Source organism: Gopherus flavomarginatus, chromosome 3, assembly GCF_025201925.1.
Source record: "Gopherus flavomarginatus isolate rGopFla2 chromosome 3, rGopFla2.mat.asm, whole genome shotgun sequence".
Taxonomy (NCBI): Eukaryota; Metazoa; Chordata; order Testudines; family Testudinidae; genus Gopherus; species Gopherus flavomarginatus.
In genome coordinates this window covers 265,613,963-265,636,337 of record NC_066619.1, presented here as the reverse complement: position 1 = coordinate 265,636,337, position 22,375 = coordinate 265,613,963, and the positions used below count along the sequence as shown (strand labels likewise).

General features: G+C 44.2%; 1 protein-coding gene across 7 annotated transcripts in view; it reads left to right on the top strand.

Annotated features, from left to right (window-relative positions):
• RGS12 (regulator of G protein signaling 12) overlaps window positions 1–22,375 on the top strand; it is a 169,592-nt gene that overhangs the window by 72,370 nt on the left and 74,847 nt on the right. For 6 of the 7 annotated variants that reach the window (XM_050947324.1, XM_050947322.1, XM_050947323.1 and 3 more), the window contains one exon: window positions 18,145–18,314. In XM_050947324.1, coding sequence (XP_050803281.1) covers window positions 18,145–18,314 — 170 coding nt within the window. Of the gene's footprint in view, window positions 1–5,439; window positions 5,555–18,144; window positions 18,315–22,375 lie in introns of those variants that run through there. The other variant, XM_050947329.1, reaches the window with a different exon arrangement.

The window sequence follows — 22,375 nt, the reverse complement described above, 5'->3', positions numbered from 1 at the left end:
GTATTTTCAGACTTGTCTAGGTTAGAGGAATTTGCTCCAGTGTAACAGCATTAATATAGTTACACAGTGCAAGTTTCTCTTACCTACACAAGCCATTTATGTTAGTATGTCCACTTGTAAATTATATGTATTTAAATCTATCCTTGCAACTAGAAAAGGGGACACACCAACTTTTTTTTCCTCTCAAATCACTAGTGCCTCATGTTATGTAAAAGCTTTACAGTAGAGTTTGGCTTTGGATGCTCATTGCTCAAAGCCATTTTCAGTCAGATTGTGTACTAACTCCAAATGTGCACGTTTGGGTTGTCACCACCAAAATAAAAAGGTATATATTCCCACTGGCCAAAATTTTCGGATTTCGGCACCTTCAGTTATGTACCCGAATCCAGATTGAGACAAATTAAATAAGTGGCTTGATTTTCAGAAGTGCTGTGCAGCCTCTGCACTCATTTAAATCAGTAGGATTTGATAGGGTTTGAGCACCTCCTAAAAATCAAACCACTTATTTAGGTGCCTAACTTAAGACACCCAAGTTTGAAAATGTTGTCATTTTCTTCAGTAAGTGGGAGGAGAAAGATCAATATGGGGAAATTATAGTAAGTACATTTCCCTTGAAGTTTTAATAGATATTTGAAAATAAGTCTTACAGGCTGTCGCTGAAGGAAGGCTAAGCCTATAACCTCTCTTCCTCCTGTATGTCCCCTCCTTCATCCCTCTGCCCTCAACTGACCACTTGCCCTTTGTACGAGGTGAAGAGTTCTTCTAAATATAACTTACTTGAAGCTGAATTTTGAGCTCTAAACAAACTCACAGTCCACACACCAAATTCCATCCTCAAGGAAATAAAAATACCAGCTTTGTGACGGCTCAGAAAACTGGCTCAGCTTTTCTTGTATGCATGTCATTGGGGAACTATTAAGGTCAGTAGCCCTCAGAACAGAGGGATTTGCATAACCAGTGTGGAGTTATTCAGGAATAACTGTACATATACTACTCTCTTCAGATGGACTAATGGTGATCAGCTAAAGAACAGGGATTTGCTTACTGAATAATAACTGAGAAATAAACAAAATCTGATTTATGTAATGACTCACAGTTAGTGTGACCAGATGGGACAGTCCTGATTTTTGGGGCTTCTTATATAGGCACCTATTAATATCCAGCCTGTCACTATTTTTCACACTGGCTATGAGAAGGGTGACCAGATAGCAAGTCAAAATGCAGAAAATAATAAAATTGAGAAATGAGGTTATTGGTACAGATCAGTAGCTATACTGCACCTTTGCCCTGAGATCTGCAGAAACCATTTTATTTCACTATCATTTCTTGTTCTGTGAGGCTGTGTCTAGGGCCTGGTCTACACTACACGTTTAAACCGAATTTAGCAGCATTAAACCGATTTAACCCTGCACCCGTCCACACAACGAGGCCCTTAATATCGATATAAAGGGCTCTTTAAACCAGTTTCTGTACTCCTCCCCGACGAGAGGAGTAGCGCTGAAATCGGTATTGCCATGTCGGATTAGGATTAGTGTGGCCACAAATCGACAGTATTGGCCTCCAGGCGGTATCCCACAGTGCACCACTGTGACCGCTCTGGAAAGCAATCTGAACTCGGATGCAGTGGCCAGGTAGACAGGAAAAGCCTCGCGAACTTTTGAATTTCATTTCCTGTTTGCCCAGTGTGGAGCTCTGATCAGCACGGGTGGCGATGCAGTCCCAAATTCAAAAAGAGCTCCAGCATGGACCATACGGGTGATACTGGATCTGATCGCTGTATGGGGAGACAAATCTGTTCTATCTGAGCTCCGTTACAGAAGACGAAATGCCAGAGCATTTGAAAAAAGTCTCCAGGCTATGATACAGAGTCCACAGCACAGTGCTGTGTGACAAGCGTAACGGAAAGCCAAAGAATCAAATGGACGCTCATGGAGAGAGAGAGGGGAGACTGAGGACTCCAGCTATCCCACAGTCCGCGCAGTCTCCGAAAAGCATTTGCATTCTTGGCTGAGTTCCCAATGCCTGTAGGGTCAAACACATTGTCCGGGGTGGTTCAGGGTATATCTCATCAATTTACCACCAAATCATTTCTTGACTTTTTTCAATATCACCCCCTATGTCTACTGCATGCTGCTGATAGACGCGGTGCTGCGGCACTGAACAGCAGCATCCTCTCCCCTCCCCTCCCCTCCCCGGTGGCCGACGGTACAGTACGAAAGGACTGATAGCCGTCCTTGTCATCAACCCATGAGTGCTCTTGGCTGTCCTCAGGTGAGGTCGGCCAAGGACGCCTGGGTAAAAATAGGAATGATTCCTGGTCATTCCCAGTAGATGGTACAGAACGGCTGGTAACCGTCCTCATCATAGCAACTGGGGGCTGAGTTCCATCAGCTCCCCCTTTCATGTCTAAAGAAAAGATTCTGTACTGCCTGGACTATCATAGCAGCGGGAGGCTGCCTCCCCCTCATTTTATCTCACTAAAAAGTCACTGTTTCTTATTCCTGCATTCTTTATTACTTCATCACATAAATGGGGGGACACTGCCACGGTAGCCCAGGAAGGTTGGGGGAGGAGGGAAGCAACGGAAGGGGTTGTTGCAGGGGCACCCCCCCATGAATGGCATGCGGCTTATCATTTCTGCGGGATCTGACATGGAGGGGCTGTGCTCTCTGGTTCTCTGATACGCTGGTTCTCTAGTACACTTGCCCCAAATTCTAGGCAGGACTGACTCTCTTTTTAGATAAACCATAAAGGAGGGAATGACCCGGGGAGTCATTCCCATTTTTGTCTTTGCGCCCCCGGCCGATCTCAGCGAAGGCCAGCCAGGAGCACCCATGACAGCAGCAGACGGTACAGAACGACTGATGATCATCATCTCATCGCCAATTTACAGTGGCACAGCAGACGGTACAGAACGACTGGTAACCGTCTCTGCTACCTTGCAAAGGCAAATGAATGCTGCTGTGTAGCACTGCAGTATCGCCTCTGTCAGTGGCATCCAGTACACATACGGTGACAGTGACAAAAGGCAAAATGGGCTCCATGGTTGCCATGCTATGGCGTCTGCCAGGGCAGTCCAGGGAAAAAGGGCACGAAATGATTGTCTGCCGTTGCTTTCACGGAGGGAGGAATGAGTGACGACATTTACCCAGAATCACCTTCGACACTATTTTTGCACCATCATGCATTGGGATCTCAACCCAGAATTCCAATAGGCAGGGGAGACTGTGGGAACTATGGGATAGCTACGGCATAGCTACCCACAGTGTAATGCTCCAGAAAATCGACGCTAGCCTCGGTACATGGACACACACTGCTGAATTATTGTGCTTTGTGTGGCTGCGTGCACTTGACTTTATATAATCTGTTTTACAAAACCGGTTTATGTAAAATCGGAATAATCCTGTAGTGTAGACGTACCCTAGAATAGCCTTTTCTCCCCACACTTCCAACTATTGGTACAGCAACAATGGGAGCACTAGCATCAATAGAGTGCAAGTTTGTTGGTGTTTTAAACATTGTACCATTTCGGCCAACTCAGAGAGACAGTAGTTAAAATGCCAGATGTCTTCACTCCACTCTTACCATCGCTATCACTGACGGAATTTCACAAGGGGGAAATTTTAAGCATAATATATTGTTGACAAGGTCAGTGGGTATACATTTACAGTATATCAGCACTCATCCATCTGGCCTTCCTTCTCAGAGATGTGGGCATTTATTAGTCACTGAAATACCCAGACAGTAGGTGAGGTAATTTAACACTTCAGAATTTTGAAGTATGTAATTTCTGACCTGTCATCCCCTCCACCCCCCGATTGGTTCCACAAAGTGAGTGTGTATTACTTTTTACTTTCAAAGAATAGTAACTGCATGTATGTGAATGTTTAAGCTCTAAATTGAGCTCTTCTAAAGCATTTCACTGTAATTGCTGCTGCTTGTGGATGCTGCTTTGTTGTTCTCATCACCAGAACTAGTTTATTTTTTCATCAGTAATCTGTTTGGAAAGCTTAGAACATTTACAACTGGAAAATATAGAACTATATTTTTAAAACACAACCACAGAAGATGCAATAAAAATGTGACAATTCTAAAATAGATAGATAAGAATAGTGTTTCAAAGTTGCAAATAGCTGATGAATTGTCTCCTCTAACACACCTGTGACTTATCTTTTAATTCTTATACCACTAGTCCACAGTTACAGTAGATGGATTCCACTGTAACATAAATAATTAAAGTTCCTTTAGCAACAGTGGTGAAAGGTCTTTTCTTTAAATTATTTATGTAGCATTTTATAGTGCTTTGTGTTAAGTATACTGTTGGTTTCCTCAGCTTGAAGCCATGAGGGAAAAGAATCACTTTTCTCAAAAGTGTGTAAAAGACTAATGGGAATTGTTGGAGGAATATTCAAGATATTAGCTTGTCTTATCCAGGAAGAAGTTACAAAGTAAAAATGTCCCAAGCTGAGGAAAGAATCCTCACCCAATGTGCTTTGGGGAATTACAGCTGAATTTGGTATGGATTCAGAAGGATGGTTTTCAGTGAATGGTTTGAAGTATTTGGTTAAGTGGCACCATAGTGGCTCTTATCAGCTTTATCCAGGTAAGGTCTTTAGTGATTATATAGAATATCTTCATCCTGTGACTTTAGACATTTAGTAATTACCAGGAATCTGCTGAGCTGCTCATTATAAAAAAAAGTTTGTTGTCTGAAATTGAAATCTACAATAATATTAAAAGATGCATACAAATAAATCACTGAAATATATTCTAACCGTATTCTTTTGCGAGGTTTAAATCAGAGCTTTCAAAGCCAGATTATCTTTAACACTTTTCAATATTTAATTGATAAGAACAATGCATGTTCTGTGGAATAGCAATCTGTTTTGTAAATAAAACAAAACAAAAATAACTCAAAGGGTGTATCATGCTTCTTATGAAGGATTTAGGTTTGTGAAGAGTAAGTTAGCCAGTCTGTCACATATGTACATAATCAAGAAAACAAAATGAAACAGACTCCCTGTCCATGGAGTGGCAGATTTCCTCCTCTTAATTTTTATTTTATTGAAAAATTGGGAAAACTTCCTATTGGTATATCATGGTGTGTGCTAACTTTTAAGCCATAGAGAGAATTTGTTTTCCAGATGTTTTATAGATCGATTTCTGTTTCTCCCCTTAGACAACGGCATGTTTTAGTGTCAGCATTGTGGTGCAGCTGCTTACAGGTTGTACATTTACTAAGGTTAATAGGTTTCTGTGTTTTGTATCATCTATTTAGATTTCAGTATAGAAAACCAAAGTGGAAAATTGAACATGACTTTAAAAAAATATTTTTGTCCATAGTATGGATTCAAGTACTGTTGTCATCTGGGTGGGACTTAAAGAATAAAAGAAAAAAATTGTTTGTTTCTTGGAAGAAAGTGAGGAACAAAACTACAATTGCTCCTTTGAGAAATGATGGCAGTGGTCCTAGAATAGGATGAAATAAAATGCAGTGTAAGAATGTCCTGGAGCAGACTAACTCATGGACAGAGAAGGCTGAGAGAAGTAGTGGGTGAGTATGTAAAGAAACTAGGAGGGTTCTGGGTGTGGCCAACGTGAACAGTCATTTCAAAGCATATTTGAATGTCTGAGTATGTATAGAAGTCTGTGAGGGGCTGGAAGAAAATCATCATTTTAAGAAATTTTGGGACAAAGGCAAAGAGTAACTTTGATCACTCAAGCGTACTCTTTTTTTTCCAGATCCCTAGATTCAAACTGTTTGGCTCTTTTGGTTGAAACCAAAAGAGCCAAAGTGATTAGATGCTAGCCATTATGGAGATAAAAACATGGTGTGGGTGTCACCATTCAGGGGGCACTCAAGACTGAGAATCACCTTGTTACCCCCTGTCTCCAGCCTGAGAGAGTACTGCCTGTGCCTGGCTTGGTGTCAACTCCCAACAGTCTTTTAGGAAATCAAGCAGTCTTCTTGGGGCTATGCCGGCCCTTTCTTCACCTTGCAGGTTGACAGTAGATTCATCCCAGTTCATGAGTCACTTTGAATCATTCCCTTGTGATCCTCTGTCCCAAAGGAACAATGTGCCCCACTTTACTGGTTTTAAATAAGAACATAAGAATGGCCATACTAGGTCAGATCAATGTCCATTTAGCCCAGTATCCTGCCTTCTGACCAGATGCTTCTGAGGGAATGAACAAAAGAGGGCAATTTATCAAGTGATCCATCCTCTATCGTCCACTCCCACCTTCTGAGTGTTGGAGGCTTAGGGCAGGGGTTCTCACAACCAATTTTTTAGTGGCCTCAGAGTGCGGTCACCAACTCTCACTGGTGGCCGCACTGACACTTTTTCCTGAAATACTTAATTAACTTTAGGAAAAACAATTAAATATGCACAGATGCACATCCAAATCATTGTAATGTATATTTGTATGGTTTTTTGGCAGACTCAGCAATAATAATAATGCTGCCTCCCCCTTGGGGAGTGATATTTGTATATTTGTTAATATCATAGCACACTTAGTAGCTTCCTGGGAGGCTATGAAAAGTGATAAATGATATTAACAAACATACAAATATCACTTTTTACAGTGAGCTGGTAAGTCTGCTGTGAAAAGTGGATGCTTGCATGTTTGTTAATATCGCTTTTTTCAGCAAGCCCCAGGACTCATTAAGCCCTGGAGTGGGGGGCAGGGGGATGGGGAGGTAACGGGGGGGACAGAGGTGATGGTGGGATGGATGTGGGGCAGGGGAAAGCAGTGGGGCTCGGGACGATGGGAGGGGATGGATGCTGGGCTGTGGGAGGCATCCGGGGGCCAGTGACAATGGGAGAAGAGGCCCACTGTTGCGTGGCCAGTGCCAGGGCCTGGTGTCTGCTGCCATGTGGCTAGGGCTGTGACTCAGTGCCTGTGGCCAGAACTGGGGACAGGAACTGGGTGGCTGGAGCCAGGGATCGGAGCTCGTTGCCACGCAGCCGGAGCTGTGAGTCAGCGCCCGGGGTCAGTGCCTGCTGCCACACGGCCAGAGAATAGAGCTGGGTCCTGAAGCCTGGGGCTGCATGGCTGGAGCCAAGAGTCATCAGCCACTGCTGCAAGGCTGGAGCCAGTGCTCACTGCTGTGCGGCCAGGGGTCGGCACCCGGGGCCAGCACCTGCCACCATGTGGCTGGAGCCCAGGAACAGAGCTGTGGGTTGGCGCCTGCTGCCGTTCAGCTAGGGCAGGGGATCAGCAGCAGGGCTGGGGCTGTGTGGCTGGAACCTGGGGCTAGCGTCCGCCAACACATGGCTGGAACGGGGGTCCAGAAGTGGACTGAAGCTGTGGAGCTGGGTGTCACCTGCTGCCCCATGGCCAGAGCCAGGGATTGGCACCCAAAACCCCGTGGTTGGAGCCCACTGCCGTGCAGCTGGACCTGGGGGTTGACGGTGCCTGGTGCCAGTACCTTTCACTGTGCAGCTGGAGCTTGGGACTGGAGCCAGGGGCCAGTGCCTGCTGCCACACAGATGGAACCAGGGTTCGGAGGCTGAAGTCCTGCAGCTGGAGGTCAGGGCCACCTGGCTGGAGTTGGGAGGTTAGTACCCACTCCCCTGTGGTCGGAGCCTGGGGCTCTATGGCCAGTCTCCTGAAGTCCTGCTGCCCAAACCCTCGGCGCCCAAGGTGGGTCAAGAACTCACCTTACTCCTGCAGCGTTGTACCCCACTTCTCTCCAGAGGCAGTGCAGGGCAGCACATCCAGGAGCAACAAAGTGAGTGGGAGGGGCCAGTGCTTCCCCCACCCCCTCTCCCTGCCATCACACAGGAGACTGTCATGGCTGCATGAAAACCCCCTGGTGGCTGCATTTGAGAACGTTGGCTTAGGGACACAGAGCGTGGGGTTGCATCCCTTACCATCTTGGCTAATAGCCATAGATGAATCTATCCTCCATGAACTTATCTAATTCTTTTTTGAATCCAGTTATATTTTGGCTTTTGCAACATCCCATAGTAATGAGTTCGAGGTCATCTGTGTGTTGCGTGAAGTACTTCCTTGTGTGTGTGTTAAACGTCGTGCCTGTTAATGTAATTGGATGACCCTTGGTTTGTGTGCTATGTGGAGTAACTAATATTTCCTTATTCACTTTCTTCACATTCATGATTTTATAGGCCTCTGTCATATTCCCCCCTTTGTTGTCTCTTTTCTAAGCTGAACAGTCCCAGTCTTTTTAATCTCTCCTCCTGTGGAAGCTGATCCATACCACTAATAATTTTTGTTGCCCTTCTCTGTACTTTTTCCAATTTTATTATATCGTTTTTGAGATGGGGCAACCAGAACTGCACACAGTATTCAAGGTGTGGGAGTACCATGGATTAATATAGAGACATGATATTTTCTGTCTTATTATCTATCCCTTTTCTGATGGTTCCGAATATTCTGTTACCTTTTTTGACTGCTGCTGCACATTGAGCAGTTGTTTTCAGAGATGTAGCCACAATGACTCCAAGATCTCTTGCTTCAGTGATAACATTTAATTTAGATCCCATCATTTCATATGTACAGTTGGGATTATATTTTTCAATGTGCATTACTTTGCTTTTATCAACATTGAATTGCATCTGCCATTTTCTTGCCCAGTTGCACAGTTTTGTGAGATCCCTTTGTAACTCTTCGCAGTCTGCTTTGGACTTAACTATCTTGAGTAAGTTAGTATTGTCTTCAAACTTTGCCACCCCACAGTTTATCCCTTTTTTCAGGTAATTTATGAGTATGTTAAACAGTGCTGGTTTTAGTCAGATACTGGGGGATCCTGCTATTTATTGCTCTCTATTGTGAAAACTGACCATTTATTCCTACCCTTTGTTTCCTATATTTTAATCAGTTACTGAAGTTAGGCTTACCAGCCTGTAATTGCCAAGGTGGCCTCTGGAGCCTTTTTTTTAAAAAAATTGGCATTACAATAGCTATCTGCCAGTCATCTGGTACAGCAATTGATTTAAGTAATAGGTTATATAACATACCAATTTCATATAAGAGTTCTGAAGGAACTCTTGGATGAATACCATCTGGTTCTGGTGACTTATTGCTGTTTAATTTATCAATTTGTTCCCAAACCACCTCTGATATCTCAATTTAGGATAGTTCCTCAGATTTGTGTCCTAAAAAGAGTGGCTCATGTATGTGACTCTTCCCTCACATCCACTGCAGTGAAGATAGATGCAAACAATTCATTTAGCTACTCCACGACAGCCAAAGTTCAGTCTGTTACAGAGCTGTTCACAGAACCAGGAACCAATTTTTCACAAGAACGTGATGTTCTCCTCAAGATATCTCCTGAATGAAAGGATTCAGAGGACTTCCCCCTCCTCGGTTATATTGAGACAGTCTTTGGTTTCTGTTCATAGACAGGGCAAAACTCTTGCCTTGTTATAATGTTCCTTTCTTACATTTAAGATGTTTGATTGTTTACAATTGTCTGATGGTTTTCCATTGATAATCTTGGGATTGAGCAAGGCTATTGTATTTCGGGGCAGGGTGACATCACTGAGACACATTATCCCCATGTGCCTAATTTCCTCTCGAAGTCCATAAAGCATGCTTTTAGTATAAATACTAGCCCTTAAATTTACCTGTACATACATCTCACAATGATTATGTCTTTTAACAAGTTATAAGCTTTCTGTTGATACCTTACACGTTACTCCTCATGGATAAATAGCTGGTAAGACCTTTGTTTGGTATAGTGAGTTTGTCATGTCTGAGGTGAGAATTGTTTGCAAAGATTAGGAGATCCTTTGCGTCACAGTGGGGTATTTTGGAGGGAATTTGAAAGATGAATCTGACTCAGGACTAGAGTGTATAATTAGATGTGACTAGCCAAGAGGATGTGTGTATACAAAGTGGAAATGGAGTCCTTGGAGGCAGTAGCTAGGTATAACAAAGATCCAGTACTCATAGGTGGCGAATTATATGGGCCTGTGGTGGCCATGCTACACCAATATTTAGGAATATGGGCCCGGGTCCACCAAAGTTTGGGCTTACTGCGCTTTGGGGGGCCCCATGCTTCAGAGGGATGCAGGGTCCAGGGTAGCCTGGGGGCTTGACGCCAGCAGCAGCGAGTGACCCAGCCCCAGCCCAGCCCAGCCCAGCCTGCTTTGCTTCACACTGCCCTGCCTGCTCCTGGCTTCGCTCGGGGGATGGGGCAGAAGCCAAAAAGTGGCAGGGTGGGGTTTGGGGGAAGGGGTGGAATGGGGGGGTGAGGTGGCCGGGTTGCTTACTGCTGCTGGCCCCAGGCCCCCTGCTAAGCCCCAGGCTGCCCTGGACCCTGCATCCTGCTGAAGCGCAGAGCCCAGGGCATTTGCCCCAGTCCATCCTATGGATGAGGCAGCTCTGCCTGGACCCCCATGTTCCCCTGAAGCATGGGGGGCCCCCAAAATGTGGGGTTTGGGGCTGTTGCCCCATTCTGTCCTGTGGAAAGGTTGGCTTTGCTTGGACCCGTTCTGGGCACCATCAAAAATTATACAAACCTGGCGCCCATGCCAGCACTTGCAAACTTGAAAGCAGAGACTGGAATAAAATGAGGAATTCTGAAGGCCCTTGCAAAACTGTTTTGAGAGGAACTGTGGGTATTGCTTTCAGAAACCATTTTGGGGAGGGGTAAGGAGACAGGGATTCAGATTGAGAAGCCACAAGAGAACTAGTGGAGACAGTGTACTACAGAATGTTTATTCTGTGCACTGAGCAGACAAGTCTCAGACTCTTCTTTCTAGTTGACTCTCAGTTGCCATCTGCACAGCACCATCAGATATCTGTGCAAAGCAAAGTAATTTTAATTTGTAAATTCACACTTACTCTACTCTGAGAGGACCTTAATTCCAGTCATTGAAACAGATTGCAGCACAGTAAAGTAAAATAAATAGAGGCACTTATTAATACTTCTGGAAAAAAATGTGTCCCATGTTTTCAGATTAACAAAAACCATTGCAGAAATTTGTGCAGATTTTGGAAGGACACTGACTGAGCATGTATTTGGGATTAGAAAGGAACTTTCAGGTTAATTGTTTTGGAATAATTATTCATATTAGTTAAAAATTTCCTTTTCTGAAATAATCTGAAATGTTTTAACAATCTGTAAGTATTTACAATTCTGGGACTATTTTAAGATAGTTCTTGTGGCCCAACTCCCAGCTCCTATTGGCTGGGAACCATGGCCAATGGTGCTCCAGGGGCAGTGCCCACAGGCAGAGGCAGCACATGGAGCTAGGAGATGAGGAAGGGAAGTTCCTGTTGCCTTTCCAGGGAGCCCCCCCCCCAGGTAAGTACCGCCCCATACCCCAGCCCTAGCCCCCCCCAACTCTTGCTGCTGGGAGGCAGTGGGGGCCAAAGACTGCCTCAGCAGCAGCCAGCTTGACTGGCCTGAGCCAGCTGCACTGGGCTGCTGCAGAAGACACCGAGGTCACGGAAAGTCATGGAATCTGTGACCTCCATGACAAACATGGAGCCTTAATAAGACGACAGATAATATATTGCTTCTGTATAAATCCATGGTACGCCCACTTCTTGAATACAATGTGCAGATGTGGTCACCCCATCTCAAAAAAAAATGTATATTGGAATTAGAAAACATTCAGAAAAGGGCAACAAAAATGATTAGGGGTATGGAACTGCTTCCATATGAGGGGAGATTAATAAGACTGGGACTTTTCAGCTTGGAAAAGAGATGACTAAAGGGGGGATATGACTGAGGTCTATAAAACCATGACTGGTGTGGAGAAAGTAAATAAGGAAGTGTTTATTTACTCCTCATAAGAAGAGCTAGAGGTCACCAAATGAAAATAATAAGCAGCAGGTTTAAAACAAAAGGAAGTATTTCTTCACACAATGCACAGTCAGCTCTTTGCCAGAGGATGTTGTGAAGGCCAAGACTATAACATGGTTCAAAAAAATAACTAGATACAGTCATGGAGGCAGGGCTGGCGCTACCATTTAGGCAGCCTAGGCAATCGCCTAGGGCGCCAGAATAATTGGTGGGCGCCATTTTGCTGGAGGGGGCGGCAGGCGGCTCCAGTGGAGCTGCCGCAGTGGTGCCTGCGGAGGGTTGGCTGCTCGTGCGGCTCCAGTGGACCGCCCACAGCCATCACTGCGGCAGCTCCACCAGCGCCACGGAGCACCGGACCCTCCGCAGGCACCACTGCGGCAGCTCCACCAGAGCCGCGGAGCACTGGATCCTCCGCAGGCACCACTGCGGCAGCTCCACCAGAGCCGCGGGACCAGTGCGCAGGGCGGCGAAATTGATGTCCGCCTAGGGCGCTCAAACCCCTAGCGCTGGTCCTGCATGGAGGGTAGGTCCATCAGTGGCTATTAGCCAAGATAGGCAGGGATGGTGTCCCTAGCTTCTGTTTGCCAGAAGCTGGGAATGAGTGACAGGGAATGGATCACTCAAGGATTACCTGTTCTGTTCATTCCCTCTGAAGCACCTGGCATTGGCCACTGTCAGAAGACAGGATACTAGGCTAGATGGACCATTGGCCATCCTGGGTCTGACCATTCTGATGTTGTGGTTCACGCTTCAGTCAACCACCACTCAAGGCCTCCCTAGAACAAAGCACTTCTAGTTCACACTTTTCAAACAAACACACATGCACAGTCAAGCAGTCCCTACAACTAGCACTGGTCAAACTGATGGTCACAGCAGAGAAACTCAGATATCCACCCCATCAACTCAAAACAAGCCCCAGTGCAGCACTGTAAGGGTGCGAACTCACCCGTGTGGCACCTCCTGCTGGTCTGTTCCAGGAATTAGCTCTCCAGCCTCCAGAGCGCCCTCTGCAGGCCGGTGATCTGCTGCCTCTTGGCCCTCATGTCCCTCCCAGGACCCCTTTATCTGGGGTGCTGCCCCCAGCAGTAACTCCTTTCTCTTGGGGTCTCCCTTCCCTTGGAAACCCCCACCCTCTATCCCCACCTTGCCTCAGTGTAAGGCTACTGCCAGTTATCATCTAGCCCCCATGCCTTCAGGCAGACTACAGGATCAGCCTATTCATCACTGGCAAGGTTGGGTTTGGACCTGCTGCCTTTGCCTACCTCTGGGCTGCCCTCTGCAACCCCAAGTACGTGTTGGCCTTATGCTAGGCCACAGCCTGGGGCTTTCCAGGCTGGAGCTCCCCAGCTCCTCTGCCTTTCCCAGCCCTGTTCCATTCAGATACCCTGTCTCTAGCTCCCTGCAGCCAGGCCTTCTCCCTCTACAGGCAGAGAGAGACTGACTGCGCTCCTAGCTTATTGCCTCTTATAAAGGCCAGCTGGACCTGATTGGGGCTTGGCCACAGCTGAGCCTATCTTCCCTAATCAGCCCAGGCTTCTTGCCCCAGCCACAGCCCTCTCCTGGGCTGTTTTCCACCCCAAAGGGCAGGAGCGGGTAACCACCCCGCTACAAGCACCTACCTCAAGAGCACTCACCATAGCTCTTCTCGGATAGCTTCAAGGCAAACTCCCTCTGTTTGCTTCCCTTCTGTTCATTCTTCTTTCTTGAGTGGTAAGTGCTCATTTAGACCGCATCATTCTGTATGTAGAGTTGGGATTATGTTTTCCAGTGTGGATTACTTTGCATTTGTCAGCATTGAATTTTATCTGTCATTTTGTTGCCCAGTTACCCAGTTTTGTGAGATCCCTTAGTAACTGTTAGTTAGATCCAAAGCAGATTACAATCTTGAGTAATTTAGTATCATTGGCAAACTTTGCCATCTCACACTTCACTGCCTTTTCCAGGTGATTTATGAATATGTTCAACACCACAGATTCCAGTACAGACCCCTGGGGGACCCTGCTATTTACCTCTCTCCATTATGAAAACTGACCCTTTAGTCCTACCTTCGTTTCCTGTCTTTTAACCAGTCATTGATCCATGAGAGAACCTTTCCTCTTATCCCATGACTCTACTTTGCTTAACAGCTTTGGTGATCTTGTCAAAGTCTTTCTGAAAGTCCATGTACGCTATATTCACTGGGCCACCCTTGTCTACAAGATTGTTGGCCCCCTCAAAAAATTCTAATATATTGGTGAGACATTATTTCCCTTTGCAAATGGTGTGTTGACTCTTCCCAAACATACCGTGTTAATCTATATGTCTGATAATTCTGTTCTTTAGTATAGTTTCATCCAGTGTGTCTGGTCCTGAAGTTAGGCGGACTGACCTGTAATTGCTAGGATTGCCTCTGGAGCTTTTTTAGAAAATTGGCATTACATTAGCTACCCTCCAGTCATCTGTTAGAGATTGATTTAAGTGATAGGTTATATACCAGTTAGTTGTTCTGCAATTTCATGTTTGAGTTCCTTCAGAACTCTTGGATGAATACTGTTATGGGATCCCCAGGGTGCAGCCTGGGACCATGGGACCGCTGTGCCCCCTTAACTCTCCAACCTGGACTGTCTCTCACAGTGCTTTGCTAGTGACAAGCAGGAAGCTGTTATCACTCAGCTCAACCGCATGTGGAGTCCCACAATAAGCTAGATTGCATGAATGCTCCCAGAGCCCCTCATGAATCATGCAGAGAAAGGTACCAGCTAAATCCCACCAGCTCCCAGCCTTGTACCTCAGGAATATACCGTCTTGCACTGCTCTAGATGAGCTGTGAAAATTTATTAATTGGTTCAGCACTTCATCAATGGAAAGTGGATTCTCTAAGCAGATTTACCAAACACTTTAGGCAAACTCACTGGTAAAGATAAACAGTTAAACAAGTTTATTGATTACAAAAGATAGATTTTAAATGAATATAAGTTATAGGCAAAAAGTCAGAGTTAGTTACCAAAATAAAATAAAATGTAAGCACATAGTCTAAACTCTCAACCCTATTAGACTGGGTAACATCTAGATTAAGAATTTTTTCTCTTCCCACTGGATATTGCGGTCCTTAATATATGGGTTTTTTCCCTTAAACCTGGGCATTTTTTTTTTTTTTGGTGCTTCTAGTGTTTTTTTTTTTTTTTTTTAATTTGGGCTATACATATATTGTGAGCCTCTGTTACGGTGTTTTTAAATAGTCCCCTTGCAGTTTGCAATCATTTGACCTTTCAGCTGTTCTTTTAATGTCCATTTAACTACCTTCTTCATTTTGTTTAGTTCTCCTTTTTGAATTTTAAATGCTACTGTGTTTGGTTTCTTTGGAATTTTTCCCCCTTCAGTGATGTTAAATTTAATTACATTATGGTTGCTATTCCTAAGCGGTTCAGCTATATTCACCTCTTGGACTAGATCCTGTTCTCCACTTAGGACTAAATCAAGAATTGCCTCTCCCTTTGTGGGTTCCAGGACAAGGTGTTCCAAGAAGCAGTTATTTATGGTGTCTAGAAATTTTATCTCTACATCCTGAGGTGACGTTACCCAGTCAATATAACGATAGTTGAAATTCCCTTTTATTATTGCATTTTCTGTTAGTCTTTCTAATCTCCCTGGGCATTTCACAGTCACTGTCGCCATCTTGGCCAGGTGGTTGGTAGCATGTTCCAAGTACTGTTCTCTTATTGTTCAAGCATAGAATTTCTATCCATAGAGATTCTGTGGTACAGTTTGATTTCATTTAAGATTTTTATTGTATTTGACTCTGTGCTTACTTTCACATACATCAGCATGACCTTCTCTGTCATTCCTGTATGTTTTGAACCCTGGTATTATTGTATCCCATTGATTATCCTCATTTCACTAAGTTCCTGTGGTGCCTATTACTTCATTATCCTCATTTACTACTAGGCGCTTCAATTTGCCCATCTTAGCGTTTGTATATAAGCGCTTGTACATTTTGTCAATCTTCAGTTGCTTGCTTTCAAGTGTTATATTTAAATAGGACTCTCACGTTTGATTTTTTTCCTCACTATCTACTATTTGTACTTTACCAACTTCTTTCCTTTACATAGAGTTCCTTTTTAATAAATTTATCCATAAGGGAAGTCTCTGCCTGTACCGTATGTTCCTCTGTGCCTGTCAGCTTTCCCTTAGCCCTTAGTTTAAAAAATTCATGGAATTTAACATTAAACCTTTTAAATTTTACATGCCAGCAGTCTGGTTCCATTTTGGTTTAGGTGAAGCCCATCCTTCCTGCATAGGCTCCTCCTTTCCCAAGAGGTTCCCAGTTTCTAATAAACCTAAAACCCTCCTCCCTACACAATTGTCTCATACACGCATTGAGACCTTAGAGTTCTGCCTGTCTTTCTGGCCCTATGCATGGAACTGGAAGCATTCACAGAATGTTACCAGGGAGGTCCTGGACTTTAATCTCTTACCTGCCAACCAAAAGTTGACCTCCAGGACATCTTTTCTTCTTTTCCCTATATCACTGGTACCTACATGTTACCACAACCACCAGGTCCTCCACAGCATTGCACATAAATCTGTCTAGATGTCTTTTGAGATCTACAACCTTCACACCCAACAGGCAATTTACCATGCGGTTCTCCCAGTTATCAAAATGCCAGCTGTTCATATATCTAATATTCAAATCCCCCATTAGTATTACCTTGTTCTTCCTAACTGGAGTTCCTCTCCAGAAGGAATATCTTCAGTGTGAGAGGATACCTTGACATCATCTGGAAGGAGGGTCCCAGCAATGGGATTGTTTCCCTCCTCTCCAGCCTGATGTGTTCCTTCCCCAAGTCTTTCATCCTCCTTAACAGCACAGAGGCTGTCTGGGGATGAAACCGCTTCATTGTGAAATTTCATCTCTGAAATTCTCCTCTGATTACCTTTCTGTCTCCCTTAGCTATTCTAGTTCAGCTACTGTGGCCTCAAGATGCCGTACTATGTTTCTGGGGGACATGAGCAATTTGCACCACATGCACACCTACAACTCCTGCACATGAGGCAGATAATCATATGTGCTACACGCAGTGCAATAAACTGGACAGCCCCCACTCTGCTGCTAGACTTCTGCCTGCAATATTTTTACTCTTGCAGGGGTTGTGTTGTTTTGTTTTTGTTTGGAGGTTGGTATAATTGGTCTAAGTTTGTTTGTTAGGGATGTTTGTTAGGTGTACTGGGGTTATTGTTGTAGGTGAAAAACAAGTTCATCCTTGCAATGAACAGCACCTATCATCTTCTCTTAGCTTCTATAGTTGCAGCTAACCTTTTTGGTGTTCTTAAATCACCGCAACATCATATTACAGCTTTTAACATAGTTTGTATATATCTGTGGGGTAATGAGAATATTTTGTCAACATTGTTTTGTGGAATGTAGTTGGACTAGTGGTTTCTTATTTTAAATATTCATTTTTTCCTAAGTTCAGATAGCAAATATTTTGTGCTGTACTTCTTACCTTTGTTTTTCCAAAGAGAGTGAAACATTCTATTTAGAAACACTTGACTATTGTAGTAAACTAGATTTCTGTTCTTTATTAGCCTTCCAGAGAATTTTTTAGGGACAGTATCATGTTAAGAAGAATGGAGCGTCCCCTAAGAAGGGGAAGCTTTATAGTAGCAGCCTCTAAGAAGACCCTTACTATGGGTTATTTGTCCCACACAGATTTGGAGGTCACTGAGCCCCAAAGTTTCTTGCAGTTCTTTTGCTGCTGTATGTAGGGCAGGGGTGAGTCCCTGCCAGTGTCAGAAAGTTCACTGACCAAGTATGGAGTGTATACTGCAATGCTCCGGCTGTCCAAGGATGAAAAGGTACCTCTGGGGCCTATTTATTATCTACCCCCCTCCTCAGTTGCATCCTTTCCCTCATTTTCCATATTCAGTAGTCAGTATCAATCAACTCATAGAACTTGGAACTGCACATAAGGCTTTGCTGCCTGGTGTTACTGACACTTCCTGATGAATTATGGATTCCTCTTAAAGGAGAGGAACTGCGAAGAACTGCAGCCCCCCTGATTATCGTGAAAGTGTGGGGTACTTCTGGGGCATATGTGCCCAAAATTCTGGTTCAGAGTGCTCCTGGCCCCTTGGTGCTCTAGGCAGTAGTTGCTTCAAAGAAGTACATTATTGCCCTCACAATAGTTAATTATCTTTGTAATTGGATAGGAAAGAATTTTGAGTGGTTATTTTTCAGTGCAGTTGGTCCTAAAAGAGTGAAGAGTGTTTTGTGACGTCTGCGCTATTGTGAACTCATGAAAAGCCTACTAAAAAGTTACTAAGGAGTGCAGAATAGAAAAAAAATAGTTCTATTGGCAGGTGTCTTTGTGCTTTTTCAACAGAGCTAAACAGCAGTGATTTAAAAGACTGTATCAGTGATAATAGTCTCAGTAGCAATGCTAGTCTTCCCAGTGTACAGAGCTGTCGACGACTCCGAGAAAGAAGAGTTGCAAGCTGGGCCGTTTCATTTGAACGTCTTCTTCAGGATCCTGTTGGCGTTAGATTTTTCTCTGTAAGTAGTGAGGGGCAAGAAGGGGACTTCCAAAACATCTAATCTCTCTGCAAAGATTTTTTTCCTGTGATTGTTTTCTGTTTTTCTTGGCACTGTCCTTAGATTTTAGAGTTAAGAGATCATTGTAACACAAAAGGATTGACACTTCAAGCGTATTTATTAGCAAAAACTAAACTGTCTTTTCAGCTGGACCAAGTTTAAAGAAAATCTGCAGGTTCCTACATACTGCAGTACAATAGTCGTCCAATACTCTTTTAGCTGATGGCAATGAAAATTTTACCCTTATCTTTTGTGTCTGAATATTTAGTAAGGCTTCCATGTCTCCTATGTCAGTGGCATTCAACTGGATTTGCAACTGTAGGCAAGATAATATTTTTACAGTTGTAAACATCTATCTAAATAATTTTTAAAGAATTGATAGACTATTCAGCAATTTGCATGATCAGAACTTTGTTTTATTCACATGGAAGTTTTTCAATTGATGTGCAAGTCTGTCTAGTTATACTGGATAAGTGCATTTCCCAAGTGTGAATTAAACCTCACAGCACCCTTGTGAGGGAATATGTAACGTTATCCTCATTTTAAAAATAAGAAAATTGTGAGGCACTTATTTGACTTGGTCACAGTCACACACTGTCTGATGCAGAACACAGATCTGAATCAAGAAAATGAGTTAATGTCAAAACTATTTTCACAAGCAAACTAGATAGAAATTTAAGGAGGGGGGTGTTAAATTCTGCAGAAAGCCAGGGAAAGACCCTTCCCACCCAAAACAGTCGTTTCTGTCCCTTAGGCTTTTAATTATCCTAGCAACAACTAGGATCTCTGGAAAAGATTTGTGGAAATGATGGACATTTTTACCAGTATTAATGGAAATTTCTTTAATACATTTTTGCAACATTTGTATAAAAATATGAGTGATACTCTCTAATTTGTTTAACTTAAATGAAGTTATTGTACTATGAAAGTGTTTGCAAAATGACATCAGAAGATAGCCAGACAGAAAAAGCAGAATCTACAGGGTCTCTGTGTAGCTGCATCAGGAAATAAAGGAGAGATCTGAATCTATGTATTTACTTAATGATTAATTCCATTGAGTAAGAGAGAAGTCATTGCAGAGGTCTGCTGAGCCTTTAATGGCAAAATGTACACCTTCTGTCTCCCTAGCATCCCATTACAAAGTAATATGTCCTGTTTTAAAATAAGAAAGTACAGTGTGCTAATGCTCCAGGGCCTGAGTTTGAAGAGCATAGTTTTTCAGACACCTGACTTGCAGAGTCCTTGATGCATGCAGACAAGCTGCAGTTCTTCTCCAAGGAGTGTCCCTGTGGGTGCTCCACTTCCTGTTGATGCGTCTCTGCGTCTTTGATTGGAGAATTTCAGCAGCAGTGTTCGTCTGGGTCGTGCATGCGCTGTCCCTGTCTTGCGCTGTTGTCAGTGCCTATCTTGCGCTGCAACCTGATCTCCCTCAGTTCCATCTCAACCATCTTTGGCCTGAGACAGAGCTCCCAGCAATGTGATAGCTGATATCTTTATTTACTGTGTAGAATAGTTAGAGTAGTTGTTTGTTTACTAGTTAGATTTACCTACCCTTTTTCTTCCTCCTTTATTTTTCTCAATTTTTTAAAAAAAATTTTCCTACCCTTACCATAGTTTGGTTCACCAGGTTTCAAGTGCTTCCTTTCCTGCCAGGAAGGTACCACGGTATTGGATGGTTACTCTTAATGTGTTCAATGCTTAGGTGAGACACACATCCCACAAAAGTGTTCTCACTGCAGCAACTTAATGGCTCATGCCAAGAAGGACAGAAATCTGCATCTAAAACTTATCCTTATGGAAAAGTCTCTGCGCCTGGCATCTCATTCCAGCCAGCAGACACCCTCCTAGAAAGTAACAAGGAAAAGAACAGCATCTTCTCCCTCAAAAGAGCCATCAAAAAAGAAGTGGTCTCCGGTTTATTCAACATCCTTGGTACCGACCACACTGCAGCTGAGTATGTATGAGGCACCAGGATCCTCCAGCACCTCCCACACCATACCTTCTGCCAAACCCAAGTAGGTAGTCTCTGAGTCAAGAGGCAAACAAAAGCTCATCTCCTCTGTTGTGGTACTGATGTAACTGCCAAAAGATGCGGACCGAGACTCTCCTCGTGGTGTATGGTGCCACCACCTGACAACACAGAGCACCTAGGCATTGGCACTGACATCCACAGCTGCAATGACGCCATTGGTATCGACCACTTCGGCGCTGAAACCATTAGGATCACACCATTTCCTGCAACATAAGGACTTATTGGTATCATCGGTACCTGAATACCTGCTCTTCAGCACTGATATATTCCCCGGTATACACGGTACCAGGCCAACCTGATTCACCGATGGCCCTTCCATTTTCCAGTGAGGAAGAGGATAATGAGGAGGAGGATGTTTTTCTCATGGCACCACTCCTCTCCTGTCCAACCTACTCCCACACTAGGGCCACCTGTATGACTGAGATGTCATCCCGGTCCCAACACCCACAGCTGGCATGCCATGCCTACACCTATGCCATTCCCCACACAGTGGCCTTATTAGGACATCAGGATGGCATACTTGAGGCAATATCCCAAGCCCTTAAGTCCTTACAGGGAAAGGCTTAGGTCTCTCCCACCATCCTCTGTGGCGACACTATCAGAGCCCATTGAAGAGAGCTTTGAGGAACAAGAGGAAGCCCTGGAACAGGATGCAACACCACCTGCCAATATTTCCTCTTCTTCCCCAGGAAAGGCCATAATGCCTCAGCCATGGATGATTTCAAACACTTTCAAGAACTCTTCAGGAGAGTTGCAGACTGCCTGGAGATCCCACTAGAGGAGGTCCCAGAGTCCCACATTCTGCAAACTTAATTGGCTTCAAAAATAGTGCTTTAATAAATGATGTACTCATGGAATCAGCCAAAACCATATGACAGACTCCGGCAACAATAACATCCACCTGCAAGAGAGCTGATACAAAGTATTATGTCCCCTCAAAAGGGATAGACTTTTTATTTTCCCACACATCACTGAACTCTCTAGTCGTCAACCAGTACGATAGACAACATCAATATAGATCCATGCCAAGGAGTGGAAATGGCTAGAGCTTTTTGGCTGGAAGGCCTACTCTTCAGCAACCGTGCAATTTCGAATTGTCAGTTACTCAGCATTGATGGCAAAGAACGACCACGTAAACTACTCCAAACTTTCAGAATTTATTGATGATATCCCAGAAGAGAAAAGGGATGAATTCAAATCCATCTTAACTGAGGGTCAGCTTCTGGCCAGAACTACCCTACAGGCCTCCCTAGATGTGGAAGCCCTGGCAGCATGACCACAACCACTGCCATTGTTATGCGCCAGTTGTGGCTTCAACTGTCCGGTCTCCCCAGAGAAATATAGTCTGCACTGGAGGACCTCCTCTTTGATGGCCGAAACTGCCTCAAAGACAGACAAAGCCCTCCACACCCTGAAGGACTCTTGGGCATCTCTCCACACCTTGGGGATATACATACCTGCAATCAAAAGAGAACAGGGTACATATTCTACCTACCAGCACACAAGATCGCTCCATACGCTCAACAGAGACACTAAGAGACACAGCGACAGGCAGAGACCTTTGGGGCGTCGACCACCTCTGCCTCAGTCATGTATATCTCAGCCATCCTCTGCTAAACAACAATTTTGAGGATTTGGTTGAGGATCTGAGCAACCTCCCCCACGTCCATGCCCCATTTTGGCTACTATTTGTCTCTTTTCTATTCCGCATGGATTTCCCTCACCACAGACAAATGGGTCCTTGAAATAATCCATACAGGCTATGCAATACTTTTCATCTCCATCCCCCCTACGCACTCTCTCTCCTCATCCTTCTTCATGGACCTTCTCACAAACAACTTCTATTGCAGGAAGTAAACCATATGTTACTTCTGGGCACAGTATAACCAGTACTCAACAGAGAGGGAAGGGCTTTTATTCCCATTACTTCTTAACCCAGAAAATGGATGGAGGCCTATTCTAGACCTCAGAAATATCAACAGATTCATAA